A 27,560-nucleotide genomic window follows, 5' to 3' on the forward strand; every position below is an offset into this window, starting at 1 on the left:
TACAGCAAACGAGTGTATCAAGGCGTGAGAGTGAAGCACACAGTCAAAGATCTGCTGGCAGAAAAACGATCCAAGCAGACAAGTAACTCAAGATTCAGTGTAAGTCTCATACATTCTGAAGTCTTTTTTTGGGGGGTGGGGGTAAGTCTTATATTAAGATTAGTTGTCTCCCCTCTTCCTTTATTTACACAGCAACCTTTCACCTCTTGAGTCTGATATTTTCTATTGAAAATATTTCCTTCTACTGGCACTTACAGTATAATTACTATTATTAACACCATGGCACATCTGTCAAGCTATTTCAAGAGCTCTGCTCACTGTTTGGCTGACTACTGCAGCTGGCGGCTGTGAGAGGAAACTGTGCTATGCCTTTTCAACCCCCTGCCCACCCCGTCATGAATCAACAAAAGCTCAGATGGTGAAAATAATCACATGTTATTCTAAGCCTGATAGAGACAACTTAGAAGAATCCTCTCTGTAACATGCAAAGTCAGATTTTTAAATCCTAGTGGGACTTAGCCATAAGAAAAGATGAAATACTGCTGTTTGCAACAACATAGATGCATCTTGAGAATATCATGTTAATAGAAATAAGTCAAACAGAAAAAGTCAAGAACCGTATGATTTCATACATATGTGGGATATAACACTGAAAGCAACAAGTCAACAAACAAACAAAAACTCATAAACACAGACAACAGTACGGTAGTAACCAGAGAGAATGGGGGTGAGGGGTAATAAAAGATAAAGGGGATCCAAACAGATGCCAACTAAAGAGTTCTGAGGTTGGATCACTATAATATGTAAATGATGTATTATAGAATTGTACATTAAAACCTATATAAGTTTATTAACCAAGTCACCCCAATACATTTAATAAAAAGTTTAAAGAAAAAATCCTAGTAGGAGACATCTTAGGTCTAACACCCTTAACTGCCAACTGTGTCTCCATAAATAGCTATGCTCTGTGCCTAAAATGTTTAAGTAGTGGCACTACTTCTTAAAAAAAAAAAAAAGATTCAAGAATGGAAAAGTATTTGGCTATCAAGAGAGTATATAATCATTATCTATTAGGTAAAATACAACAACATAAATATCAAGATCTGTCAAGGATTGCTGGGTACAGGACACAGAGCAGATGACCAGGAATAACTGAGCAAGCATGGACAGCCCCTCACTCAGGGACTGGCACACAGTGGGCACTGGTCTCCCAGGTGTGTTCTCTGAATGTCAGCACCATGCCCAACACTGCTCCAAAATCAAATCTCTAGGACATGTCTTAAATGAGCAACCCCAGATTATATTTCCTTCCATCCACATTTTCTGCCTCCCTTTCCTTTAAACGATCTCCTCTCTTCTAGTTCAACAAATGGAGCTTAGATGACAAAGAGAAATCGAAATAATTGGCTACTTATTTGCTCCTAGTGCAGTGTTTCTCATAGTGCCTGCTTAGAATCATCTGGGGTGTGTGGGGCATGTGTTAAAACTACCTATACCTATCTAGAGGAGAGAGAGAGAGAGAGAGAGAGAGAGAGAGAGAGAGAGAGAGAGAGAGAGAGAGAGAGAGAGAGAGAGAATTCAGCATCTACTTTAAATGAACCACAGCTTCATGAAAGTACTGTAAATTGTTTGGCCACAACTCTAGTTAAAATTGTGCAACATGATAAAAGTTACAGGCAACCTGTCAATTGGGAAGATACAGATCACAGTGAAGATAACACCATAGTCGAGGAGCAGATATTGTATCTTCCCAGTGTGAGTGAGGAGGAAACTCACTCCTTGGCATTGTCATCAAACTATAATAATAAAAGCATAATATGCTAATTATACTGGACAGCTGAACAACCTTCCAGACATCATTCCTAATGTCCTTCCGGATAAAGCCACAGGGGCTGAGGCAGAGGCGGTTAGGGGTGATCAGGCAGGTAGGCAAGTGGTTAGGGGCAATTAGATAGGCAGGCAAAATGGTTAGGGGTGATAAGACAGGCAGGCAGAGTGGTTAGGAGTGATCAGGCAGGGTGATCAGGAAGGCAGGCAGAGGCAGTTAGGGGTGATCAGGCAGGCAGAGGGGTTAGGGGCAATCAGGCAAGCAGGCTAGCAGTTAGGGGCAATCAGGCAGGCAGAGGAAGTTAGGGGCAAATCAAGTAGGCAGGTAAGCAGTTAGGGGCAATCAAGCAGGCAGGCAGGCAGGCAGTTAGAGGTGATAAGGCAGGCAGGCAGGTGAGCAGTTAGGAGCCAGCAATCCTGAATTGCAAGAGAGTACAGGCCGGGCTGAGGGACCCCTCCCACCCTCCATGCACAAATTTTATGCACTGGGCCTCTAGTATTATATACAAACAAAAAGGCCCTGTACCCAACAGAGTTACATAAAAAGACCAAATGGTAATATATTTTTTCTTTTAAAAATGTCTAACATGACTTCTTGTTCAATATCTGTGACTATCAAATAGTGTTTTCTTTATTCGTTGATGTTACTTTTTTTAAGAGCTATAACAATTATAAAAATAACTAATAATAAGCTATATTATTTTATGAGAATAAAGATTCCTGGTCCTTTTACCATGTTACTAACATAGAGTTATTTGGCTGGAGCCAAGGAATATCATTGTTAACAAGTTCCTTGGGTGCATCTTTACACATCAGACCTTGAGAACTTTACCATGGAGCAAAGAGCAAGCAGCGAAGCCTCTCACACCACAGCCATAGTTCTTATCTTTACCCAGATAAGAACTTGTTGAACTACTGCTATTGGCCCAGTGACATTGAAAATGTTATAGTGAAAGTGGCTACAAAAAAATTCATAATCCATGGTCTGTGCCATTAAACACCAAATAACCTGATGGAAAAGAAAAATACTTACCCACTTAAAAATATACTAGACAATATAACCAAGCACTAGACTGAATGCTAAATACAAAAGACCAGGCAGCATGGCCATGTGATATAAAGACTATAACACCGTTTACATAAGGTCTTTTTAAAGTACATTTCCTTATGTGTTATCTCATTTGACACATTAATTCTGTGATATTGATATTTACATGGTTTCCCATTTTTGAGATTAAAAAGTTGAGAATAAGGGAAGGGAATTTATTATTTTTATGTTTCAGTTAGAAAGTGGCTGGTTTTCTGACTTCTAGTTCCATGTTCCATATTCCTTTTAAGGGAAAGATCGATGTGGAGAATAGAAAAATCTCTGACTCATGCTACCTTTGTCTATTTCAGCTGCTAAACAAGATACCACAAATGGGATAGCTTAAACACCAAACATTTCTCACAGTTTGAAGGCTGCAAGTCTAAGATCATGGTCTCATTTTGGTGAAGGCCCTCTTCTGGGGAGTAGATGCCTCCCCGTATTCTCACATGGGGCCTGGAAATCTCTTGGGTCTCTTATAAAGGCTTTACTCCCATCCTGAGGGCTCTGTCTTCATGATCTAATCACCCCAAAGCTCCCACCTCATAATATCATCTTATTGGGCACTAGAATTTCAACATATGAATTTGGGGAGGACATAAACTTTCAAGCCATAACACATGCAAACAAAGGTAATGGAAACTCAAGAAAATATATTTATGTACAAAGAACTTCTAGGACTAGAAAAGTGCAAACCAGCTCTGACTATGCACTTATTCTTAGGCATAATTGAGGGGCTGTATGAACTCAGCCTTAACCTCATTTATATAAATTCCCCAATGTTTCAATGCTAGTATCTTATTCTTATCTTCACTTCAATGGTCTTTCAAATTTGGGTAGTTAAATGTATATAAACTTGAAATGTGGTTATTTACAGTTTAGGTGTCTTCATGTATTGATTTCATTGTCTACCTGCTCATTTTTCATCTTCTTTGCCACTGTTCTAGATCATCTGCATATATCCCAAAAAGGATGTTGTATTCACTAATAATCCATTCTTGATTACCTGTTTCTGTTCTTGTTGCAAATAAAACCCAAGAGTAGGAATCATGGAGAATCATATTACTGGCAGGTATTTGGGAGCTCTGATTTCATAGGTAATACTAAGACTACCTCCTGTTTCTCTTACCAATGCACTAGGTGACATGGAATCATACTTTGAATCGTTTCAGATAAGGAAGCCACCCTTACACAAGTTCAAAATTTGTTACTGAACAAGATAGATTATAACCAGTCAAAGCCTTAACTTAAGGAGATGGGAGGTCCCATCATACATATTATGTTAGGCCAGAGATGGTCCCCAAAATATCCCATGTCATATCCCTGTCACCTCATGGGGCAAAATAAGTAATTAATAATCTTGAAAAGTGAAACCCTGGATTACCAGGTGGGCCCTAAACACGATCACGTGTACCCTTGTAAGAATGAGTTTGAGAGACACCCACACACACACACACATGAAGGAGGAGACACACAACAGAGACCGAGGGGATGTGATGACAAAGTTAGAGGTTGGAGTCATGCAGCCACAAGTCAAGGAATGCAGACAGCCATCAAACCTGGACGATTCTCCCCTAGAGCCCTACAGCGAGGACAGCGCTGCTGACACTTCCTTTGGACTTCTGTCCTCCAGAACTGTGGAAGAATAGATTTCAGTCTTTTTAAACCACCCAGTTTGTGGTAAATTTTTTAAGCCAGTGGTCTGAGGAAGCTAATACACATTTGTTATGGAACTGTGTCCCCTAATAAATATCCTGTAGAAGTTCCTACTTAATGTCCAAATTGCTGCTCTGCTCTTCGGGCCAACACTTTGACAAGTTTACGCAGGTTATATTGATCCGGCTTTACCACAATTTCCCTAAGAGCATCTGTTTGTGATACCATGAAGTGTTTTTTACATCTTTGCAGGAGAAATCAAAAGGGGAAAATTCCCTTCCATAAAAAAACAAAAAACAAAACAAAAAAAAACACACACCACTTTCACCAAAGACTGTACTTAAAACCACTGCCATACACTGCAGCCACAGTCATGTGGTTTCACACTGTTACCGAGGATACTTGCTTTTAAATAATGGCTCTTTCTTTCTCTCTCCAAGTTTTCTGTTATTCCAAATTACACTGCTAACCTTCTACCAGAATATTTAAGATATGAGCCATTCACCAACATGTAGTACCAAAAAGTATATATATTAGAATTCTGATGTAGGTTAGGTGGCATTTTCTTTTCGATTAAAAACTATTTTCATTGATATCCATAAAGGCTAATTATTCAGAGATTTTAATAATGTCTCAAAATTCAGTGAACTCTCAGTTATTTATAGTAAAGGGGGGAAAGGGATAACAAGAAAAAGAAGCACTAATCCTAATCATCACCACTTTTCATTTTGGTTTGAAATTCAGTGAGCAACTTCCAGGCTATTGTGCTTTCTAATCAAGTTTTTCATGAAGTATCAAAAGACTCATTTAAAATCATTGGATTTATAACAGCTGGCATGGGGTGAAACTTTTTTAAGTTGCTGAGCAGAAAGTTAAAATCAGTTTGAAATTTAAATTATGTCATGGAAAGGGGAAATACAATGCAGCTGGGGGAGATTAAAATGTGCCTAGAGCCCAGGTAGCATGTAGCTTGCTCAGCCCAGGTAGCATGTAGCTTGCTCAGTGGTTAGAGCTTTGGCCCATGCACTGGAAGACCTTGAGTTCGATTCCTGGTTGAGGCCACGTACTTGGGTTGCTGTTTCAATCCCTGGCCCTAGTCGGGGCATATGCAAGATGCAACCAATCTATGTGTCTTTCTAATTTTGATGTTTCTCTCTCTCTCTCTCTCTCTCTCTCTCTCTCTCTCTCTCTCTCTCTCTCTCTCTCTCTTCTCTCTCTCTCTCTCCCTCTCACCCCCTTCCACTCTCTAAAAAAAAATAATAATCAATGGAAAAAATATCCTCAAGTGAGGTTTAACAAAAAATAAATGAGCCTGAGAATCATGAGCTGATGCTCAATTTTTATTTATTTATTTTTGTTTGTTATGGACACACTAATAGCTCTTTCTCTGCTCATTTACCAGAATTTTATAGTGAGGAACAATAAGGAAATAGCTATGAAAGTTATTTTAACTTAATATTCTACATAAACATAAGAAAAAAATAAGTGAAGATTTCTAGTTGTTTTGGAAGGTCTGAACTGAGGAAAATATTGAAGAAATATATCCCAAGTGGAAAATATATTTTTTGTATAATTCAAGGTTATATTCTATCAACCTTGAATTATACATATTATACATTTACATGCCAATTTTTAACTATCTCCACTTGACATGATTCTTTTATACCAGTCTCAAGTGTTTACTTTCCAAATCACAATTACTAATAATTATTTCCTTTTTTCTATAGTTTCCCAAATCCTTACATTTATATAAACAGCTAAAATCTCCCCATCAAGAACATATAAGATCAGGCCAAATTGTCGGCTGGGCACTTTGATTAAAATTTTTCCTATTTTTGGAAGGAAATCAATGCACACCCAGAAATGCATATTGGTGGGGAAATTTGGAGAAACAGACGGCAAATGGGTGCCGTATACTGCATTTATGGCATAGAGCAATCGGAAGTGTTTGCTCTTGTTGAGAAGTGGATAAACTCTAACTGTGGAACAGATGTGCATTGCCTAGCTTCATGCCTAATAACTGTCTGTCTTTCTATCAGGGCTGCTAATATAGGTTTGTTTAATTTAATATCCAGCTGCTGTTTTATGGCACCAATCACAAGCACACTTCAATCACCACCGAGTGTAAACATTGTGATGTGCGTATCTGTGATTTGCATTTGGACTTCTTGAGAAATGTAAAAAATAAAAAAAATAAAAATACACAATTGGGAACTGTATATTGCAGCATCTCAAAGTTTCTTTGATTTCTCTAAAGCTTTGGAAAATGCACCCAAGACATGAGAAATTACCCCTTCCTCAATCGATTTGAACCATTCCTCTGGCTATGGTGGTCTCAGGCAACTTTTCTCTTCTCTCTGAGCTTCTCTCTAAAAGTTGAAAGTTTCATCTCTCCCATTTCAGTATTCAATTTTTTAAAATATATTTTATTGATTTTTATAGAAAAGAAGGGAGAGGGATAGCTAGTTAGAAACATCTATGAGAGAAATATCGATCAGCTCTCTCCTGCACACTCCCTACTGGGGATGTGCCCGCAACCAAGGTACATGGCCTTGACCGAAATCAAACCTGGGACCCTTGAGTCTGAAGGCCAATGCTCTATCCACTGAGTCAAACCAGTTAGGGCACAGTATTCAATTTTAATACTCAAACTTTTAAGACCTAGTCCCATTTCTTTATCTTCTTTATTATTGTTACTCATGTCTCAAATGTTTCCATTTCACTGTTTAGGATTTTATTTATTTATTTATTTATTTAAAAAAATTTTAAGTATATTTTATTGATTTTTTTTTTTTTTTTTTTTTTTTTTTTTTTTTTTTACAGAGAGGAAGGGAGAGAGATAGAGAGCTAGAAACATCAATGAGAGAGAAACATCGACCAGCTGCCTCTTGCACGCCCCTTACCGGGGATGTGCCCGCAACCAATGTACATGCCCTTGACCGGAATTGAACCTGGGACCTTTCGGTCCGCAGACCGACACTCTACCACTGAGCCAAACCAGTTTCAGCACAGTTTAGGATTTTAAATAGAGCTGAGTTTCTGAGAACTAGCTCATAGCCAAGTTGAAGCATCTTTGAGATGATACTTGAGATCACTATTTTGTCTGGGACCCTAGAGCACTCAGGGTGCCTGAAGTTCTCCATCTATGACATAAACAGCATTGTTGGGAGAAGATTTGGGGCTCAGGATCCAGATGATCTGAATTCAAATCCCAAATCTGTCATTTGCCAACTGCACAGTGACTTGATCTTACTGTCGAAGGAAGGCAATATCTGCCTTGCAAGGTTATTATAAGAGTTATATTTAATTTTTGTTAAGGGCTTGGCACATGGTATGTGTTCATTCGACCCTTTTACTATTAATTACTGCAAAGAACCTAGAATTCAAAGTGATGCAAGATTGAAGAAATGTACAGTCCAGCTGTGGGAGAAGGAATTATACATGAAAAAGACTTCTCAGAGGAATAAGGACCTTCACTTAGGCTTTGAAAGAAAAAGATAGCCCAAGTGAGCGGTGAGGAGGGATGAAGTCCAAACAGAACACAGGGTGGTCTAGAGGGAGAGGTGGCACTCTGTCTGCGATATGAGGTGGGTTGACCAATTTGGTCTGCAGGATGAACTGAAAGAGAAGGTTGAAGACCTGACCTGGTACAAGACAGATCCAAATTGAGTGTTAGTCTTGCCTGCTAATGTCTCCCAGACTCTCCCTCTACTCCCATAGACTCCAGCATATCTATCTGCTAAAAGACTTACTACATTGCATTATAACCATTTGTTTAAACCCCTCCCTCCAACTGGCTAATGTCTTTCTATTTCTATTTGTTCCTTTTGGAGTCTCCAGCCAAGAGGAATAGCAGTGTGATTGAATGGTGAAGAGCTTATATTTAGGAGTCAGACAGATTGTACTAATAATGTGTGAAAGTGGTCTAACTTCTCTGGGCCTCAGTTTCCTCCTATGTCAATGGGGATGGTGATACCACCATAAAGTTGCCATGGAAATGAAATCAGATAATGTATACAAAGCTCCTGGTATAGCTGGTACATGGCATGTTGTAAGTGCTCAATAAATGGCCACTTTCATGGTATTTACAGTCCCTTGAACATGGTAGCACTTGATAATATCACAGGGAAAGTCTGTTGTATATAGGTAGATACCCACAAGACTGTGGCCAGCTCTGAACAGCAGTCTTTGCAGTTAGATACTCCTGTTTCCATTACTACAGATTCTAACATAATATAATATGTCAAGCCATTAGAAAGGCCACTGGATGACTTTTTAGGTTGGAAGAATAGATTCACCATGAGGAATGGAACAGTAGAAGCCACAGTTAGCAACTTTATTTTGTATTCTGACTCAGCAATTTCACCTTTGTCCATTCTGAAAGACAAGTGGCTAGAGCCAATCTCCCACTTGGTGCATTTCATTAATATACTGTAAATCCAACTGCTCTCATTCTGCAGTTGTCAATATCCAAAGACTTAACCAGTCTTGGATAACAAACAAAGTATTGTATTTCTCAATTACGGCGTTTTCATGAAACTCCAACCTTAAATGGCAGAAGAAGAAAATAAAAGTCTTAACATTTTGATCAGGATTTGCTACCAATTTGTTGACTTAAATAATGTTATTTTTTGAACCTACATTTCCTCAATGACAAAAGATTGTATAATCTTATGAGAGGTATAGATGGAGTGGGACTGGTACTTACAGCATTTCCCCTTCTCCCCACTGGGTACAGCTCTTTCTCATCCTGACTTGATAGTTTCCCCAACCTCAGAACATATTCCATCCACTGGCACCTCTACCCCCAATCTCCAAGGCTAAGCTGAACTCTCTTATTCTTCTAAGAAAGGCTAATCCTGGATCCCCTTCCATCACTTCAATTCTCTCTAAGGTACAAAGAACATCAATAATAACAGCTATCATTTACTGCTGGGTTCCTAATCAGGACTTCACAAATAGTTTAATTTATGCAGTTCTAAATACATCTCATTTATCAACAAGGAGCACCACAGTCTTGAGAGGGCAACACTCCTGTTTTCAGATGTGGAAACTAAGCCTCTTTATAGAGCAGCGAAGCTTAGATTTGGACCCAAGGCAGGACTGGCTTTGGAATAACCACTTTGCTTAGCCCCCCTGCTCAATGCTCACCTGATTCTTCACATTCCATACCTGATGGCTGCAATCATGACTCTGGTTTCCTCTCCACCTCATGCCTGTCTCCCTGCCTGCCCTATCGTGATTCTGCAGGCTGCTCAGATGATGCCACACCCAGCTCAAATCAGAACCAAAGCCTTTCTTTCCTATGATACTCAGACATCTATATGCAAGTTCAAGTTCGTAGTTCTCTCTAGAACTATTCTCCAGTGCCATCCAGAACCTGCTTTCAGAATATAGTTCCTCTCTGTCATTCCCCACCACTGCTGGGCCCCTAATCTTTTGGGCTCTCCATGGCACCCAGCCTTCTCTATAAAAGAGGAAAACCTACCACACTGACCTTCTAGAAGACTCTTTGCCGTCCTCCTAGAGTTCTCCAGGGCCTACCTCACTCAACCCATTTGGCGCTGACCTTTTCTGCTTTGCCTTTTAATGAGGGGAGATTGATTTTCTTAATATTTTCAAGCTGACCTTGGAGACTGGTATCCCATGGCTCACTCCTGGGACTGGGTACAGAATGCCACTTCTCCCATTAAAAAGGCCGAAAGCACATCCCTCTGAGGGCTGGAAGAGATCCCTGAGCCCAATAAAGCAGAGAGCGATAGCTTTTACCTGCTGTCTCTGGTGATCCACCTCTTAGATGCTCTCCCAACCTCTGTGGTACGCAGCATTCTCTCATAGGTTTTTACACTAACTAATCATATGCATATTCTTAATAAATGCAATAGCCAGGAAGGAAATTGGAGGGTAATACCTTTATGCTCTTCCCTTCTTATGAAAGTCTGAGAAAAGATGAGGAGATGGGGACCACCAATGGACTCCATTCTTAAGCACAAAGCCAACATTTTGTATTCCATACAAAAGACATATGAAAGCCTACATATATACTAATATCAAAATTTAATTTTAATCAAGATATACCCTCTGAACCCTACTAAAACTTGGACAATGTATATAGTGTGCTAGTCTAATGCTGGTGCTAAACAACAATAAAAAGGCTGAAAGAAGCAGAAGAAATAAACTGATGTAAATAAACTAACTGATTATCCACAGCCTTAAATGTAGGGAGTTGTCCATATATAAATTCAAGGGAGAAATCACAACCATTGCAGACATCCCTGTACTAAGAACAGAGCACATACATGTTATAGTCAATTTCTGCTTAGCAGGCATTCCAATCTCTGAGGACATGTGAGTACAAAAAATGTCTGTACCACTGCTATCACAATAAATATTCATGCTCTCCTCTGATTTCTTACAATTTACCATAAAAACCATTTTGTCATCTCTTTAAGACTCATAAATTGAACCTATGCTACAATGTGTTCCCACTTTGGTGAGATTTTCACGCTTACCTGGGTACAGCAAATGGTCATCACATGGCCCAGCATGCCTTGCTTTGCTGGGTATTATTTTTCTTACATGATTTTTCTTTTTCTTATTTTTAGCAGTACCTCCACTCTTTGTGTTTAGTTACTAAATCTCTTAGGGAAATTATGCTTTTTCACAAATAGGTCCATCTCATTTGCCCTTCCTGCTTTTTTTTTCTTTTCTGAATTGCCAGAGGAGGGATCCATTTATCTGTAACATTTGCAAAGCTATTGATAAAGGGAATCAATGTTTACCCTGGTACACATTCCCATAGCACAGTGTTTTGCATATTGCTTGTTAACATTGCCAACTTACTCCTTCATGAACCTAGAAAGAACCTAAAACACACATGCACACACACAAAAATTCTGAGTAGGCAATGCCTTATAAACTCAAAATGCCAATGTTTGAATGCAGAGGTACACATTATATCTGCGCTATTCATTTGAATGGCTGCTTTATCCAAGGCTTTCAGAGTGACCCATTGTCTGACTTTAATTAGCCCACTATCCTGCCTTATTTGGAGAACTAAACCACATTTCCAGGGCTCCCTGTGTTCTGTACCCAACCACCTGCTCCTTCACAATTGCAGAAATTTTTAAAAATAATAATAAAGGCGAACCTTTTGCAAGCAACTTATTTTTTCAGCTGCTCTATTGGTTCTGTCATTTTTAATATCATGAAATTCAAAATATTTCCTGGTGGTGAATTCTTTTGCACAGCTCTCAGAAAGAGCCAGGTTTTGCAGCACAAGAGCCACGGCAAGTCTGAGGGCGGGGCTGCAGCCTGCAGATTCAGTTCTGGCCAAAGTGTACGGGACCACCTGCTAATGTGCATCCCCGCGGTTCTTGTTCTAACCTAGCTACAGAAATGCAAAAAGCATCCAAAGGCACATGAAGGCCCAGGGATAATAAAAAATGTGATTCTTTTTGTAACTTAGGCAACAGAAATCACTTCCTCACAGAGACAGTCCGGGCATAATTTTGTGCCAAGCAGGAGAGTTTTAACAGCAAAATTTCAAGTAGTTGTCAGAGATTTTGAATTCTGTAACTGCTTTAGCTTTCCAAAGGCTATAAAATAGTTCATGTACCAGAAATTTCAGACATTTGGAATCATCGTTTTATTAGGAAATTGTGATTTATGATAAAGATATAAAACCTAAATTGTATTTTTTTAGCTTTTATTAGCTAGTTGTTTTAATTACAAAAGTGACGCATGGTAAAATTTCAAACAGTACAAAGTATAAAGTAAACAGGAGAAGTATACCAACCTTCTGCCCCCACTCATCCCCTCCTACTTCCCAGGGCTCACCACTCTGAGTTTCATGTACAATCTTCCAGAATTTTGTTATGTTATCTATAATAATAAAAGAGTAATATGCTAATTAGGGCGGATGGCCTTCCGGACAACCTTCCGGATGGCCTTCCAGACAAAGCTGGGGCTGCGAGGGAAGCCCGGGTCCTGGGTACCAGAGGGAAGGCCTACTCTTGCATAAATGTCGTGCATTGGGCCTTTAGCTGTATTATAATGAAATTAAGTTGCTGCACCACTTCAAGTTAATGAAGATTGAAATCTATGTTAGATATTTACATGCACTGTTACGAGAGGCATACACTGGTGTTTTCACAATAAATTCCTTTCCCCTAGAGAAAATGTAAATGTCTTTTAGTCTTCATTTTACCTCTATACATTTGAAAGCCTTAAGCAAATCACTTAAAACTCACCCCCAAACCATCCCTGACCTATCATTTTCAGCACCTGTTTAAATTGCTTAGAATGCCACTGTCACCATGTCCACATTGCTAAAAACTTGTCAGGGACATTCCCTGCTACCAGACAAAGACCAAGTTCCTTGGCGTGGTTCAAAAGTTCTTTCTGGCTTAGCTTCTCCACCCCATGATAGCTTCTCCTCAGCTTTTCTGTCTGCACACTTCCTGCACACATTCGAGCATCGCTCTGGTCCCCAGCTATAACACCACTTATTCTGTCTGCTTATTCCTTTCCTTTCATCCTTCAAAACTAGACTCAAATATCATCTACAGTATGATGCGTTCAGTCACTTTCCCTCAAGATAGCAGCCCACCTCTCTCCCTCCCTTTGTTCTTACCTCCACCAACTTCTCACCCCTATCTACACTAAGTCATGGTTATAATCAATCTAGATTGAAATCTATCCTGTGTCACTTACTAGCTTTGTGACCTTGGACAAGTTTGTTATACCTGGTACTACTTATTAGTTTTCCAATACATAATCTAGAGATGACAACTTACAACAATATATTTCATTGGTTAATGGTACAGATTTGATGAGCTCATGCATGTAAATCATCTAGGGGAGTGCAAAGCACGTAAAGCACACAGATGTTAGTTGTTACTAAAAAAGGGTGAAACAACACACATTAATACATGTAAAGTGTTTGACTCAGAGTCTAGCATGAAGTATTCATGAAATACTAGTCCTTTCGACCCTCGTTTTTATTTACATATACTTATGTAACTGTGCTCCTTATGACATGGCATGCTCTCTAAGAACAGGATCCATACTTTACTCCTCCCTGTACTCCTGGAAATCACCATGATCCTGTTACATTATAGGCACACAATACACTTCTATTTAATCAATTCAGTGGAACTTCTGCTCCTGACAAGTCAACTTACTTATAATCTCTTAAAGAATAAGAGGTGGGTGTGCTTTCCCAGCTGTGTGCTCGGTTCACAAAATCCCTTGTGCCTGAGATCCCTTTCTTCTTTCTGCATCCTCCCTCTCATCCTTCAGTGTCCAAATCCTCAGCAAGTTGGTTTCTCCGCCTTTTGACTTCTGCAGTATGTAGAGCATGACCATGCATCTAACCCATGATCTACCATTTCCTGGGTATGTCTGTATCCGTTACCTGAGAACCCACTGGAACCTTCGTAATTGATAATAATTGTTCTGGTTTCTCACATTTCTGTGGGTGTGCTGGAAGTTTCTCTGCCGGTTTCCCCAGGCCTCACTCATGCAGCTGTGTTTAGCTAAAGTCCAACATAGCTCCTTCACCTGTGTGGCATATGCTAGCTGTCAGCAGGAGGGCCTGGATTCACTTCCATGCTGTCACTCAACATCCAGGAGGCTCAAGTGACTTTCTTAAGAGGAAGTTGGAAGGCAGTATTTGAAGCAAACAAAGGTAGCCTGGGCCAGTGTGGCTTAGTGCCTACATACAGGGGTCCTCAAACTTTTTAAAGTGGGGGCCAGATCATGGTCCCTCAGAAAGCTGGAGGGCCGGACTATATGAACTACTAATTCCTACTGTAACACCTCAGCTGCGCTCACTGCCCAAAAAACCTGGCGGGCCGGATCAGACTCCTCTGCGGGCCGCATGTGGCCCGCGGGCCGTAGTTTGAAGACCCCTGGCCCTACAACATTGGCCAGTGCACCAAAGGGTCCCAGGTTAGATTCAATCCCTAGGGTAGGCCATATACCTAGGGTACCTGGTTTGCAGGTTCAATCCCCAGCCTTGGTCTGGGTGCATGAGGGATGCAACCAATCGGTGTGTCTTTCTCACCTCTCTCTCTCTCTCTCTCTCTCTCTCTCTCTCTCTCTCTCTCTCTCTCACTCTCTCTCTTTCTCTCTCTTCTCTCTCTCTCTCTCTCTCTCTCTCTCTCTCTCTCTCTCTCTCTCTTCTCTCTCTCTCTCTCTCTCTCTCTCTCTCTCTCTCTCTCTCTCTCTCTCTCTCTCTCTCTCTCTCTCTCTCTCCCCTTATCCCTTCCTCCCTTCTACTCTCTCTAAAAATCAATGGAAAAGTATCAAGTGAAAATTAATTAATTAATTGATTGATTGATTAAAAGTGAGCAAAGATAAAAGCTGCAAATCCTCTTGAAGCCTAGATTCTCAATCTCATCCAACATCACCTCTGTCACATTCTATTAGTAAAGCAAGTCACAAAACCAACCCAGAATCAAAGGGGTAGGGTGGTAGACTTCACTTCATGATGGGAGGAACTGCAAAGAAATCGTGGCCACATTTATTCTACCACAAATGGCTTGTGTCCCTGAGTGGAACATAATCTAAGCTGTTTGGTTGCATTTTTTTCCCCTAGCAACTGCCACATTCAGCACTGTGCCTTGTACCTCAGAGGTGCCCAGTAAACATCTGTGGTTTCATGGAAGGGCTAGTGCAGGGAACCTGCTGGTTGTGCCATTGAGAGATTGCAGGAGCAGTCAGAGAAGTTGGGTTTAAATCCCAGTTTTGTAATTTACTAGATAGATGTTTTGAGACACAATTACTTAACTTCTCTGTGCTTTCCTCTTTGTAAACCTGAGAGGACAATGACTACCTTATAATGAAATAACATCATATCAAACACTGGACACATGACAGGTGCTTATAACTGTAGTTTCTATTCATTATGGATTATTTTTCTAATTTATGATTAAATTACTATAGAACTCAAGATAAGTGGTCCAAAAATCAAAACCTGTTTCAAACTTTGCAAAACAGCAAGATTTACTAGAACAGACTTGGTATAGTTTAGTCACTGTATAAGCTTTCGCACCAATCAGAATGACCCAAGATCTACATCATATTTGTCACAATAGCTCATGCATCTAATTATCTCTGCCCATTTTCTTCTGGAGGAGGAAATTAATTCTACCTAACACAGGTGCCCAATATAAAAGCTGACTGTCTTACATTAACTTTCCATTCATTTCAGAGTTGGAGGAAAATCATGACCTGTGGAGGATCTAAATTCAGATAGTAACATACGGTTTTAAAAATGTTCATTATAACATCATTTGTTCCACCTCTCTCCCAACCATCAATATAATGGCAATGAGTAATTAAATATAATAACTGTATATTCTTTGAAAAGGAATTTATTCACAAGTGGCTATGATCATAATTGTTTCAGCATTAATAGTACTATCTTGAAGTTTAAATCCATCTCTTTTTAAAATATATTTTATTGATTTTTTTACAGAGAGGAAGGGAGAGGGATAGAGAGTTTCAATGAGAGATAAATATTGATCAGCTGCCTCCTACACACCCCCCACTGGGGATGTGCCTGAAACATGCCCCTCACCGGAATCGAACCTGGGACCCTTCAGTCTGCAGGCCGATGCTCTATCCACTGAGCCAAACCAGTTAGGGTGCACTATCTTCAAGTTTAAAGAAATACTTTCTAAACTTTATAGTTAGAATTTTAAAAATATATTGTACGGTAATGTGAAACGTTAGACAGAGATCTCTTCCTTTCAATGTGTTCCTTCATCTAGGTTGGCGCCTAAAAATATTATAGGGTCATAAAAATGGACTATAAATGTGCTCAAGGGAAAGTCTTATCACTTTACTACCTTGGTGACCTATTAGTTCAATTTAACTCATTTTCATGGGAGGGCTTTGGGGGCAGCTGTGAGACTGCTGTGTTAGCTACAGGAAGTTGCACACTGGCAAATTTCATTCAAATATAAACCTCTAAATTTGGGTAGCTGGCATTGCAAGATCCTGTTGTTTGCAATATGCAAAATAAAAATTATATACCATCTCGTTTGGTCAAAAGTTATGAACTCTTCGATATCAATATTATTTCTAGGGGATTCATGTGGTGAGTGGCAGCATGGTGAGTGTTATATCTTAAACAAGTAAGAAAGGAACATGAGTTCTCCTTTCACATGAGCAGTGACAACTGGTGCTCATGCTGAAGGTGCATGTTTTAGGTTGTTCTCGCTCAACCTCCGACATCTGGGAATGGGATGGGAAAGTTCCACCTCTGAAACCTGTCCAGTGAAATCCCTCCCAGTCCCATGCAGGCCCTTCAGGACTCTTTATATTCTGTGAGATGGAGTGAAGTGACGTGTTAGCATTGCTTTTTATATTTATTTCTCTAAATATTTCCCATGCCACCCATAGAGAGGGCAGCACCAATTATAACCATAAAATAAATTTATGGAAATGTTTTATGCATGATTTTGGTGGTGGGTCACAAGAGTTTATCAAATTTGTCATCCATCAAATTGTATGCTTTACAACTTGTCAATTTTACTACATGTAAATTTTTCCTCCATAAAGATGACCCCCCAAAAAAAAATAGAATATTCACTGAAAGACTAAGGAGATGATTGATTGATAGATAGATACCCGACTGGGGAGTATAAATCCTACTTGACCATTTTGGTGAGCTTTTAGATAGTTACATAATTAATCTCTCTTTACATGTCCTTAATATCCTTTATACTTAAAAACATTTTTAACTATGATGCTTTCCTACTTTTATTTTTGAGCTAAAAATGATTAAGAGGCAAAAGGTTTTTATTTGATCCAACCAAACACCAGCACAACCTGTGTGGGAGCTAGGGTTATTCTCCCTAGGGTTGTTGTGATAATTAAATGAAATAATGCATATGATACATTAGGCCGTGTGTTTGACAGTATGTTTATGAAATTACTATAAATGGTAAAAATTGTTGAAAGTCACAGAAAAATAAAAGCTTTTGTGCTGTGTAAAAATCAGGAATATTTAGTTTTAATGTTTAGGGATTCCATTTTGTTTCAGGCAGATGGATGGTCTGGGGTGGGAGATCTCACGCACATAAAATTGGATCCTTCAATGAAACACGATTGACCTGGCAGGAAGCAATGGAAATCTCCAAAGCTGGGTCTGTTGGTGGGTAGGGTTGGCATAGGAGGTTTGGGAAAGGCTTGAGCAGAAATTAAGATGGAATGATGAGAAAATGATTACACCCAAAGACAAGCTCCCCTGAGGATGGGTGTCCAAAGTAGCTTCACATGTGAAGACTGGTCCTTGAGCTGTTGCCAAGTTTGATGGGCTCAACCTGGGACTCTGGGATTAATTTGGGAAAGCTGGAAGAGAGCTGGCTCCCAAGAAATGTAAACATAAATATTTTTTGAGGAGAGCAACCTGAATTTAGGACCCTGAATTTTCACAGATTCAGATTACCCAGATATGAGTTTCAATCAAAGATCACCAAATGCTGAAGGAAACATACTACTAAGAAAAAGAGTCAGCATAAAAAATACATTTAAATTCCCAGCATTCAGGTATTAGAATTTCCAGATAAAAAGTATATAATAACTTAATAAATAATGAACACTCAACAAAAGACTTAAAAATTATCAAGCATATAAATTCAAATTGAATTGAATTTATAGAAATGAAAAAGTAATAATTAATACATTTTTAAAACTCAACAATTAAGTGAGCTGGATGTAGATTTGAAGAACTCTATACTAATCTATATTGAAATATAGAAAAGAGAATCATCAGTATAAAGTAAGGAGAGGTTAAGGGAGACAGAGGATAAAAGTAAAAGGTTTAACATTCATCTAACCAAGGATCCCAGAAGGAGAGGATAATGTAATACAGACAAGGCACTATCTAAAGAGAATGGATGAAACTTTCTCAGAACTTAGGAAAAACATAAGTCCTCAGACACATGAAGCACATCCTATACCAAGCAGGACAAGTTTTTAAAAAATCTACCTCTAGATAAAATGAGGTGAACTTGAAAAATCTTAAAGACAAAGGAGTGTATTAAAAATCACTCAGAAAGAAATGAAAGATAGTCACAAAGAATAATTATGAGGTTGGTAACAAACTTCTCAACAGCAGTCATGGAAGCCAGTCATGGAGTGGTATGTGCCAGCAGAAGAATAACTATAACGTAATAGTTGTGGCCCTAACCGGTTTGGCTCAGTGGATAGAGTGTCGGCCTATGGACTGAAGGGTCCCAGGTTCAATTCTGATCAAGGGCTTGTACTGTGGTTGCGGGCACATCCCCAGTAGTGGGTGTGCAGGAGACAGCTGAACAATGTTTCTCTCTCATGGATATTTCTAATTCTCTGTCCCTCTCAACTTCCTCTCTGTAAAAAATCAATTATATATATTGAGTTACAATTGCAAACACAACAATATTATATTTCAAATACAAGGGCCAAAGAAATAATATTCTTAGTTAAATAAAACTGAAACAAATTTATCAAGGCCACAAAAGGAATGTTCTAAAGTTTTAGTTTAGAAGAAGGAAAAATAAATCTAGGGAAAAAGTCTGGAAGAAAAGCAAGCAGATAAAATCATAATAATGATAATGCCTAATTTGTATAAGTTTAATAAAAAACAAATTAGCTAAGCCAAGCTGGCATCACTCAGTGGTTGAGCATTGACCTATGAACTCGGGGAGGTCATAGTTCAATTCTCAGTCAGGGCATATGCCCAGGTTGGGGACTCAATTCCCAGTGTGGGGCATGCAGGAGACAACTGATCAATGATTTTCCCTCATCATTAATGTTTCTCTCTCTCTCTCTCTCTCTCCTTTCCTCTCCCTTCCTCTCTGTAATCAATAAATATATATTTTTTTAACTAGCTAAAATGAAAGAAAATGTACATATATAAATTAAGAGAGCGGTAGTGAGAATTAATGTTCTAAGGATCTTGTCTGTTGGTGAGAGGTTTAAGATATTCTTTGTAGTCTTTGATAAATAGACAAGGTAACATTTTATGGGTAACCATAAAGAATTGAGACAGAGAGTTTAATTTTCACATCAGGGAGGAAGCAAATTTATGCAGGAAAAATGAACACAGAGGCTTATTTTTATCACATAATAAATAAAATAAACTACACTCAAATTGTAAAACCTTTGTAGAGTCCTCAGGTATTAAAATTGGGTTGGAGAGGATATGGTGCTGGGAATTCCACAGTGAGAATTACACCTGGGCAGAAGAAGAAAATTTTGAGGATTGGTGATGGCGGGAAAGCCAGGAAAGCTTTTATAGCAGAGAAGTCAAAAGCTGAAGGGCCGTGGCAGCATGGACTGAACTTTAGCCATGCTTTCTATAGAGACTAGAGGCAGAGCCATGGCAGCTGGTGAGAATGGCTGACAGATGCTGAGGAGACAATAGGAATTATATCCATTAAACTGCATGCACACCCCCCCCCCCCAATAGACCTCCACTCCCACCCCACACCCACTTCTCCCAGGCCTTCACCGCCCTATTGCCTGTGACTATGGGTTATGCATATACACATATAAATTTCCCATTAACCACTTCCCCCTCTACAACCTCCCTCCCAAACAGATTCTTTATCACGAGAAGCTAACTGCATGCAGAGTTACCATGGAGGGAATTTCAGCACTGAGTGAGTGGCTGGATGAGACTATCTATACAAATCTCTTCCACACTTGAGAGTCTACAGGACTGTGAGGGTCAGGGCTAAGAGCTCAGATCCATAGAACTGGATACTGAGGATTCAACTTTTAAAACAGCTACATTTTCCACTTAACTTTGTCCCTGAGCACCTGAAAGCCAGATTGGCATTGGTATATTTTAAGACTCTATACACCTGGAAACACTTCCCTTCAGAGGTTAGCTTAGGCACCATTTCCTCCAGGATGTGTTCCTCACCCCACCCCTAATTCCAGCTCAAGTGCCTTCCTCCCACATCTCCCCCAGACCATGCCACTTCTCATCTATTTCATCGTCAATCTGTCTTTGTATTGGTTTCCTAGGCCTCAAATAACAAAACCACAAATGTGGTGGCTTAAAACAACAGAAATGTGTTGTCTCACAGTTCTGGAGACTGGAAGTCCAAAATGGAGATGTCAGCAGGGCCCACTTCCCCTGAAGACTCTCCCTCCTTGCCTCTTCCTGGCTCTGGTGGTTGCTGGCAATCCTTGTGTTCCTCAGCTTGAGGGTGTATCACTCAAATGCCTGTCTCTGTCTTCAGATGGCTTCTCCCCTCTGTGGCTACGTCTCTCCTCTTCTTAAAGAGACATGAGTGATGATGGATTTAGGGCCCACCCTAATGCAGCATGATTTCATCTTACTTTAATGATGAAATTAAAGTTTCTATTTCCAAATCATGTCATGTTTACAGGTACTGAGTGTTAGGGCTTCAATATATCTTTTGGGGGATATAATTCAACTGGCAATATCCCCCAGCCTCCTATGCTCACTACCTGTGGTTTAGAGCAGTGTTTTTCAACCTTTTTTGGGCAAAGGCACACTTGTTTCATGAAAAAAATCACGAGGCACACCACCATTAGAAAATGTTAAAAAATTTAACTCTGTGCCTATATTGACTATATATAAAGTAATTCTCTTGAATAGGAATCAAATAAACACAAAGAAAGTATTTTATAATTACTTTATTATGAAATATTAAGTAAACAAAATAGTGAAAAATTATAAAATTCTTGTCTTGTCTGCACCTACGGCACACCAGGCAACATCTCGCGGCACACTAGTGTGCCACGGAACAGCGGTTGAAAAACGCTGGTTTAGAGGACTGTGTATTTATGCCACATATTTTTATTGTGTTGACTATGAACCACACTCTGATCTGGCACTGAAGACAAGTCACAATCAGGGTTCCCACCCTCAGTGGCACTTGATTCTACATGAGTGCAGGTAGTAAAAATGTAGCAATTCAATGTTGAAGCCAAATGCCATGCAGGTAGGTAGAGATAGGTAGATGATTGATGATTAGATAGATAGATAGATAGATAGATAGATAGATACTATCCTATCTAATAAAAGAGTGATATGCAAATTGAACCATCACTCTAAGACACAAGATGGCTGCCCCCAAGTGGTCAAAGATGGCTGCCTCCATGTGGACACAGATGACCACCACAAGATGTTTGGCAGGGGAGGGCAATTGTGAGCAGTTGTGGGGGAGAAAGTCCTGCAGGGGAGAACATTTTTTTGGGGAGGAGAACCCAGCCTGCAGGGAAGTGCTGTTGTGGGCAATCAGGCCAGCAGGGAGGGCAGTTAGAGGTGACCCGACCAGCAGAGGAGGGCAGTTGAGGGAGACCAGGTCAGGATAGGAGGGCAGTTGGGGGGAACCAGGCCTGCAGGGGAGGACAGTTAAGGGTGACTGGGCCAGCAGGGGAGAACATTTAGGGGCAACCAGACTGGCAGAGCAGGGCAGTTAGGGGTGACCAGGCCAGCAGGGGAGGCCAGTTAGGGGCAATTGGGCAGGCCAGAGAGCAGTTAGGCATTGATCAGGCTGGCAGTGGAGTGGTTAGGGGATGATCAGATTGGCAGGCAGAAGTGGTTAGGGGCAATCAGGCATAGGCAGGCAAATGGTTGGGAGCCACCAGTCCTGGATTGTGAGAGGGATGTTTAGGCCTAAACAGGTAGTTGGACATCCCTCAAGGGGTCCCAGATTGGAGAGGGTGCAGGCTGGACTGAGGGACACCCCCCCACATGCCATGCATGAATTTTGTGCACTGTGCCTCTAGTACTTAATAGAGTTTTGATGAATGATATTAATACAAACAGTAAAAAGCAAAGGGTAAATTAGTCCATTTCATCTAGCCAGTGCCTTTTGGCATGGTTACAGAGTCTAAAACTGATCTATCTTTGTTCCCTGTAAAACTTTGTTCTCCAGTCCTTACATTCATAGTGTCAGTTAACTCCCATCACTCTAGCCCCCTAAACAGTGCTCCTTCCTATCAGAAAGTAAGGTTTGTAAAATATACCCCTGGCCTTTTTTCTTTAAATCCAAACGTGCTACTAAGGAAGGAAACACTCGCTGTCTTTGCCTTCCAGGGCAGCGTCGGCTCCTCTCCGTCTCCATTTGTCCAGGTGCCAGGTGAGTACTTCAGCCCAACGAGCGATTCACCCATTCCCTTTTGAGTTTCAATGGGACACCTGGGCCCTGGTTCTTTTATAACCATCCAACAGCACATTTCAAATGTTGCCTCCTTAAAATAGTGGTTTTTAAAATATAAAATCAGTGACGAGAGAGCTAATTCAGTTACTCCTAAATTTAGAATTCATGCTGTCTTGCAGGCAGCCTTTGGATCATCTGCCTAGCAGAAGCTTATTGGGTAAAGGCAATAGCATATAGGCTCTTGATGGCATTTTAAAAGGTCTAAAATTCTGGCACCATGATCTGGTAAATTATGCATCTGCTTTAGCACACAAGGAGAGAGACCTGTGGGCAGATGGGAAACAAGCATATATTGAATTCTCTCTGTATGTCAGGAACTGGGTTAAGTGTCTTTTCTTCATTTCAATACATATGTCTCATTAAATGTCCCTATGGGGACCCAACGGGGGCATTCCTGATGACAGCGGTGGGCACTTTCTTAGGTGCACACACACACATTCTTTCCAGATCCCAAACTCAGAGGTGCCATAACGGTTAATCATTTTAGGAACTTCTAGAGATAGATAGGGAAAGGAATAAGCAGAAGGTTCACGTGTCTGAATGCCTCTATTTTGCTTCCCATTCATATTTTATTGTCACTGAATTCTGCTCCTTTTTATATAAGGAAAACTTACATAGCTTCTCTTACCACCTAAAATTATTCTTCCTTTTCTTAAGAAGAAAAAAAAATGCTTAACACAGCAGAGGATCTTTCTTTGTGGTTGTTTTTATTTGAAGATTAGAAATATAAACGTAAGACCCTGGGACCCGTGTACATAGTCTTAATTCTGTTCTCGGCCATAGCCACTCCCTTGGATATAGCGCTGTGGTATGAGACAGAACCTTAGGTATTGATTCTGATTTTCATTTGCTCCAGATTCCCCACCCCTTAGGGAAATGTGCTTAAGATAAAACCCCTCACTGTAGCTTTCGAACTCATGAGCAAATTAGAAGTGCGGGGCTATACATTTTAAGATAAAAATGAAGTGGGTAGCATTGTGCTATATGTTTCTACAAGTGGTTCTGGATGAATGAGTACGTTTAGATGTAACTGTTGAACACAGTAATAAAATAGCGTGTTTACAGAAAATGTATAAAAATATAGGCTCTGCCCGCAGGGCACTCTTACGAAAGAGGTTGTAACTCAGGTGGGAGAGTAGTGAGCATAACATGAAGAACCATATCATGTGACAAGGCCAAAGTGCTGTGTGTGGAGTGACCTAGGACTGAGTCAGGGTACAAAGGACCGTCTGACTTCTCTCCCTACAGACGAGTGGGCTGGGTGGCAGGGGCAAAGATCAGAAGTGGTCACTGGTTGGGTGGGGGGAGATATGAAAGTCAAGCATCTGCATCTTCCTCCCACCTTAGCCCTTCAGTGGCCTCCAGGTGTTAGTCTTGGTCGATAGGAGCACATCCACCATGCGCAGGCCAGTTTAACTGAGTCCAATCCCTGAGCACGTTCTCAGTGATTATGTTTCCTGCTGCGACCGAGCTACAGCGTCAGAAAGTCCTTAGCAAACACCTCTTTTCCTTTCTGGGTCCATTGCATTCGCCTTAGTGTTACATATGACTCTTAGTTTTAGCTTCTCCTGTTTCCCCCAGAGAAACTGCCATGCATTCTCTTCCCAAGAATGCAGTGGCCACACTATGGCCACAAGAGGGCAGCAAATAACACTGGTCTCCCGAAGCCTGACAATTTTTTGTGGTCCTTCCCCTAACTAGATTTCACAGAAGCCATATCATTCCAAAGCAAGCCAGGTAGGTGGGTGCTAGACACGGTGTTAAAAGTCAGTGAGTAGCCCTAGCTGGTTTGGCTCAGGGGATAGAATGCCCGCCTATAGACTGAAGGGTCCCAGGTTCGATTCCAGTCAAAGGCACATGCCGGGGTTGATGGGTTCAGTCCCTAGTAGGAGACCTGCAAGAGACAGCCGACCAGTATTTCTCTCTCATCATTGATATTTCTATCTTTCTCTCTCCCTTCCGCTCTGAAATCAATAATATATATTGATAACACACACACACACACACACACACACACACAGGATTAGAGGAAGAATACAACCTACCTGGGGATTAGGATGGGGTCAGAGTATCACCTTATCTAGAGTCAGTGAATTTCAGATAATATGCCAGACACAGGCTCTTGTGGATCAATACCTATTGGAGTGAACCATCCAATAGCTATTGCACCATCTAAAGTGAACTCATCAGCGAAGGAGAGGGAACGTCAAACATATGATTATTTGGGCTGGACCTCATCAAAGAGGTCATGTGGCCACACTTCACACGCTGGAGGCGTGTATCTATCTAAAGGCGGCCTGGATGGAGCATGTGCTGGAGCATGTGCCACAGACGCCTGGCCTCTCCCGGGAGGAAGCGAGTGCTTGTTTGCTTCTCATTTGGCAACAGGATCACCGGTCATGTCAGGCTACTACGGCGTCCGGAGGTCCTTCCTGTCCGACTCGGACTTCCACGGCACCAAGCAGTTCGCAAACGATGTGTGCGCCGCCAGCATGGCCAGGCCCTTTCCCTGCGAGCCCTCCTCTGCCGGGCAGAGCCACCCCGCTCTTCTGGACTCCTATTTCCCGGAGCCCTACGGGGACCACCGCCCGCAGGCCCTGACCCCCAGTGCCGGCCCGCTGTTTGGGGCCTCGGCCCTGCCACCGCTGCTGCCACCACCCCTCCCCAGCGACCCCACACACTTCGTGCTGGTGAGTATGCAGCTAGTTCACTGAGGGGGTGACTGAGCTCAGGGCTGGGTGTTCCGGCCAGCCCTAGCGCTTGGTAGCAGGACTGAGACCGGGTGTGGTCACCCTGGAGACCCCTGAGGCTGCCCTGCACCTGCCCCCCAGAGATGCCAGGACAGATGCGGTCCAGGACATTCTCCAAAGGTGTTCTCCCATGGCTCCCCCAGCACAAGAGGAGGGCCTTACACCTCAGACCAGGCACCTGAGTGCTGTGGGAGGGGTGGGTCGGAGTGGTTCCCACCATGCTTCCCACCCCAACCTACCCCTCCCACAGCACTTCCATTCTCTAGAGCCTGTTCTCTCTGTGTCCTTCCAAAGGGGAACCCATGCAGCTCTGAACACCAACACCCTCCTTAGAGAAAACAGGGAAGCCTTCACCCTCCAAGGAATGAATCTCTCTAAAAATGGGATTTTAGATGAAGATTGGGGGACATTATTAATTACCTACGCCAGCCAGGAACTTTTCTGTTCCTTTGTTCATTTACTCCTTGCAACATCCCAGGATATAGTTTTTAAAGCCTCATTTCACAGCTAAACAAAGGGAGTACTCCATCAGAAACCTAGTAAGTGTCAGGATGGAAATTATGGACCTAGTAAGTGTCACAGGGTGGCAAGATTGAACCTACTAAGTGTCACAGGATGGAAAGAAGATTGAACCTACTAAGTGCCAAGATGGAAGACTGAACCTAGTTAGTGACAGGATAGAAAGATAGAACTTAGTGTCAAGATAGAAGATGATAGGAATCATAATCTTTCCATCCTGAGCCAATGCGATCTCCACCTCTTTGCTCAGCAAGGCAGGTGGCCTTCCTGGCCCACTCAAACGCCCATTGGCAGCCCAGAGGCCCACTCCTTCCAGGAGCCGCTGCCCGACTTCCCACTGTGGAAAGGCTTTCTAGGACCCTGACTGTTGTGTGGCTCAAAAGGAATGGAGGACATGGTGCATTGTAAATGTCAAACTGCAGGATAAACATTCGTTTTCTCATGCTCCCATTTCACTCATTTCATGTGGTCTGGGAAAGGAATCTTACGACCTACAGGGAGACTGCAGCTTCATTGCTGAGTCCGTCCCAGAGGGAAAGGCTGCGGGCCAGGAGGCTTCGGACCGGGAGGACACCCAACCCTCTCTGAGCAGCACCCCGTGCTGGGAGGGAGGCTGTTCACATCAGAGTCTCATGGAATGACTAACCGTGGTGACCTTTCCATTCTCCTCAGAGAGACTCCTGGGAGCAGACAGTGGCGGATGGCCTCAGCCAGCTCGACTCTGTGCCCACCGACGCCCTGCAGACCTTGCCACCCAGCACGAGTTGCCTCTCCCAGCTGGAGTCGGGGAGCACTGCCCAGCACCGGAGCCCAAGCTGGGGACCTCCCCTGGCTGGGGCTCAGTCTTATTCGTTGCATGCCCTGGAGGATCTGTACCACACACCAGGGTACCCCACCCCGCCCCCATATCCCTTCGCCCCCTTCACCACAGTGTCCAACGACCTGCCCCCCAAGGCAATGCCCCTCTCCCCAGAAGAGGGGTCAGATGCCTCTGCCCTTCAGGACCCTTCTCCGTGGGCCAAAGAAGACGGGGGCATGGTGTGGGGGTCGTACGAGTGCCGCCGAGCTTACTGAGGGATGCACCACAGAACATCTCTGCTTCTCTTTCACTGGGGTTCTGTATCCCACAGATTGTCTTTGGTGTGGGTGTCACTCGGAACTGGATTTTCAAAATAGGCCATCATGCCCCCTCCCCCCACTTTGTTAATGGACAATGGCATTTATTTGCACTGTTGCCCGGGGACCACATTCTAATGAGACAATCTGCCGGTGGAGCCTTTGAGGAACGTTTGTGACCCATTGCCCTCTGAATCTTCTGTTATCTTTGAGGTATCATTTTTGACACTGATATTTCCCCTTAAATTACATTAAAAAGTTTCTGTGGATCCATAACACATCCTGATTCTCCTGTTCAGTTTTTCTTAGGTATGAACTATGTGTTTTCTTTAGTATAGAGAATTCATAGGATACAATGTAGATTGGGGCACAGCAGACAAACCTCATTTTGTGCCATATGACTTT

General features: G+C 41.7%; 1 protein-coding gene across 1 annotated transcript; it reads left to right on the forward strand.

The window, feature by feature from the left end:
• Positions 1–27,113, forward strand: POU2AF2 (POU class 2 homeobox associating factor 2; the record flags this gene model as incomplete). Its single annotated transcript, XM_084893655.1, has 4 exons — positions 1–99; positions 22,647–22,689; positions 25,159–25,460; positions 26,712–27,113. The coding sequence occupies exons 3-4, from the start codon at positions 25,170–25,172 to the stop codon at positions 27,111–27,113; spliced, it is 693 nt and encodes a 230-aa protein (XP_084749781.1). The 5' UTR covers positions 1–99; positions 22,647–22,689; positions 25,159–25,169.
• Between the last annotated feature and the right edge of the window lie 447 nt (positions 27,114–27,560).

This window comes from Pipistrellus hanaki (genome assembly GCF_964339955.1).
Source record: "Pipistrellus hanaki genome assembly, chromosome: 9".
In the NCBI taxonomy this organism is placed as follows: Eukaryota; Metazoa; Chordata; class Mammalia; order Chiroptera; family Vespertilionidae; genus Pipistrellus; species Pipistrellus hanaki.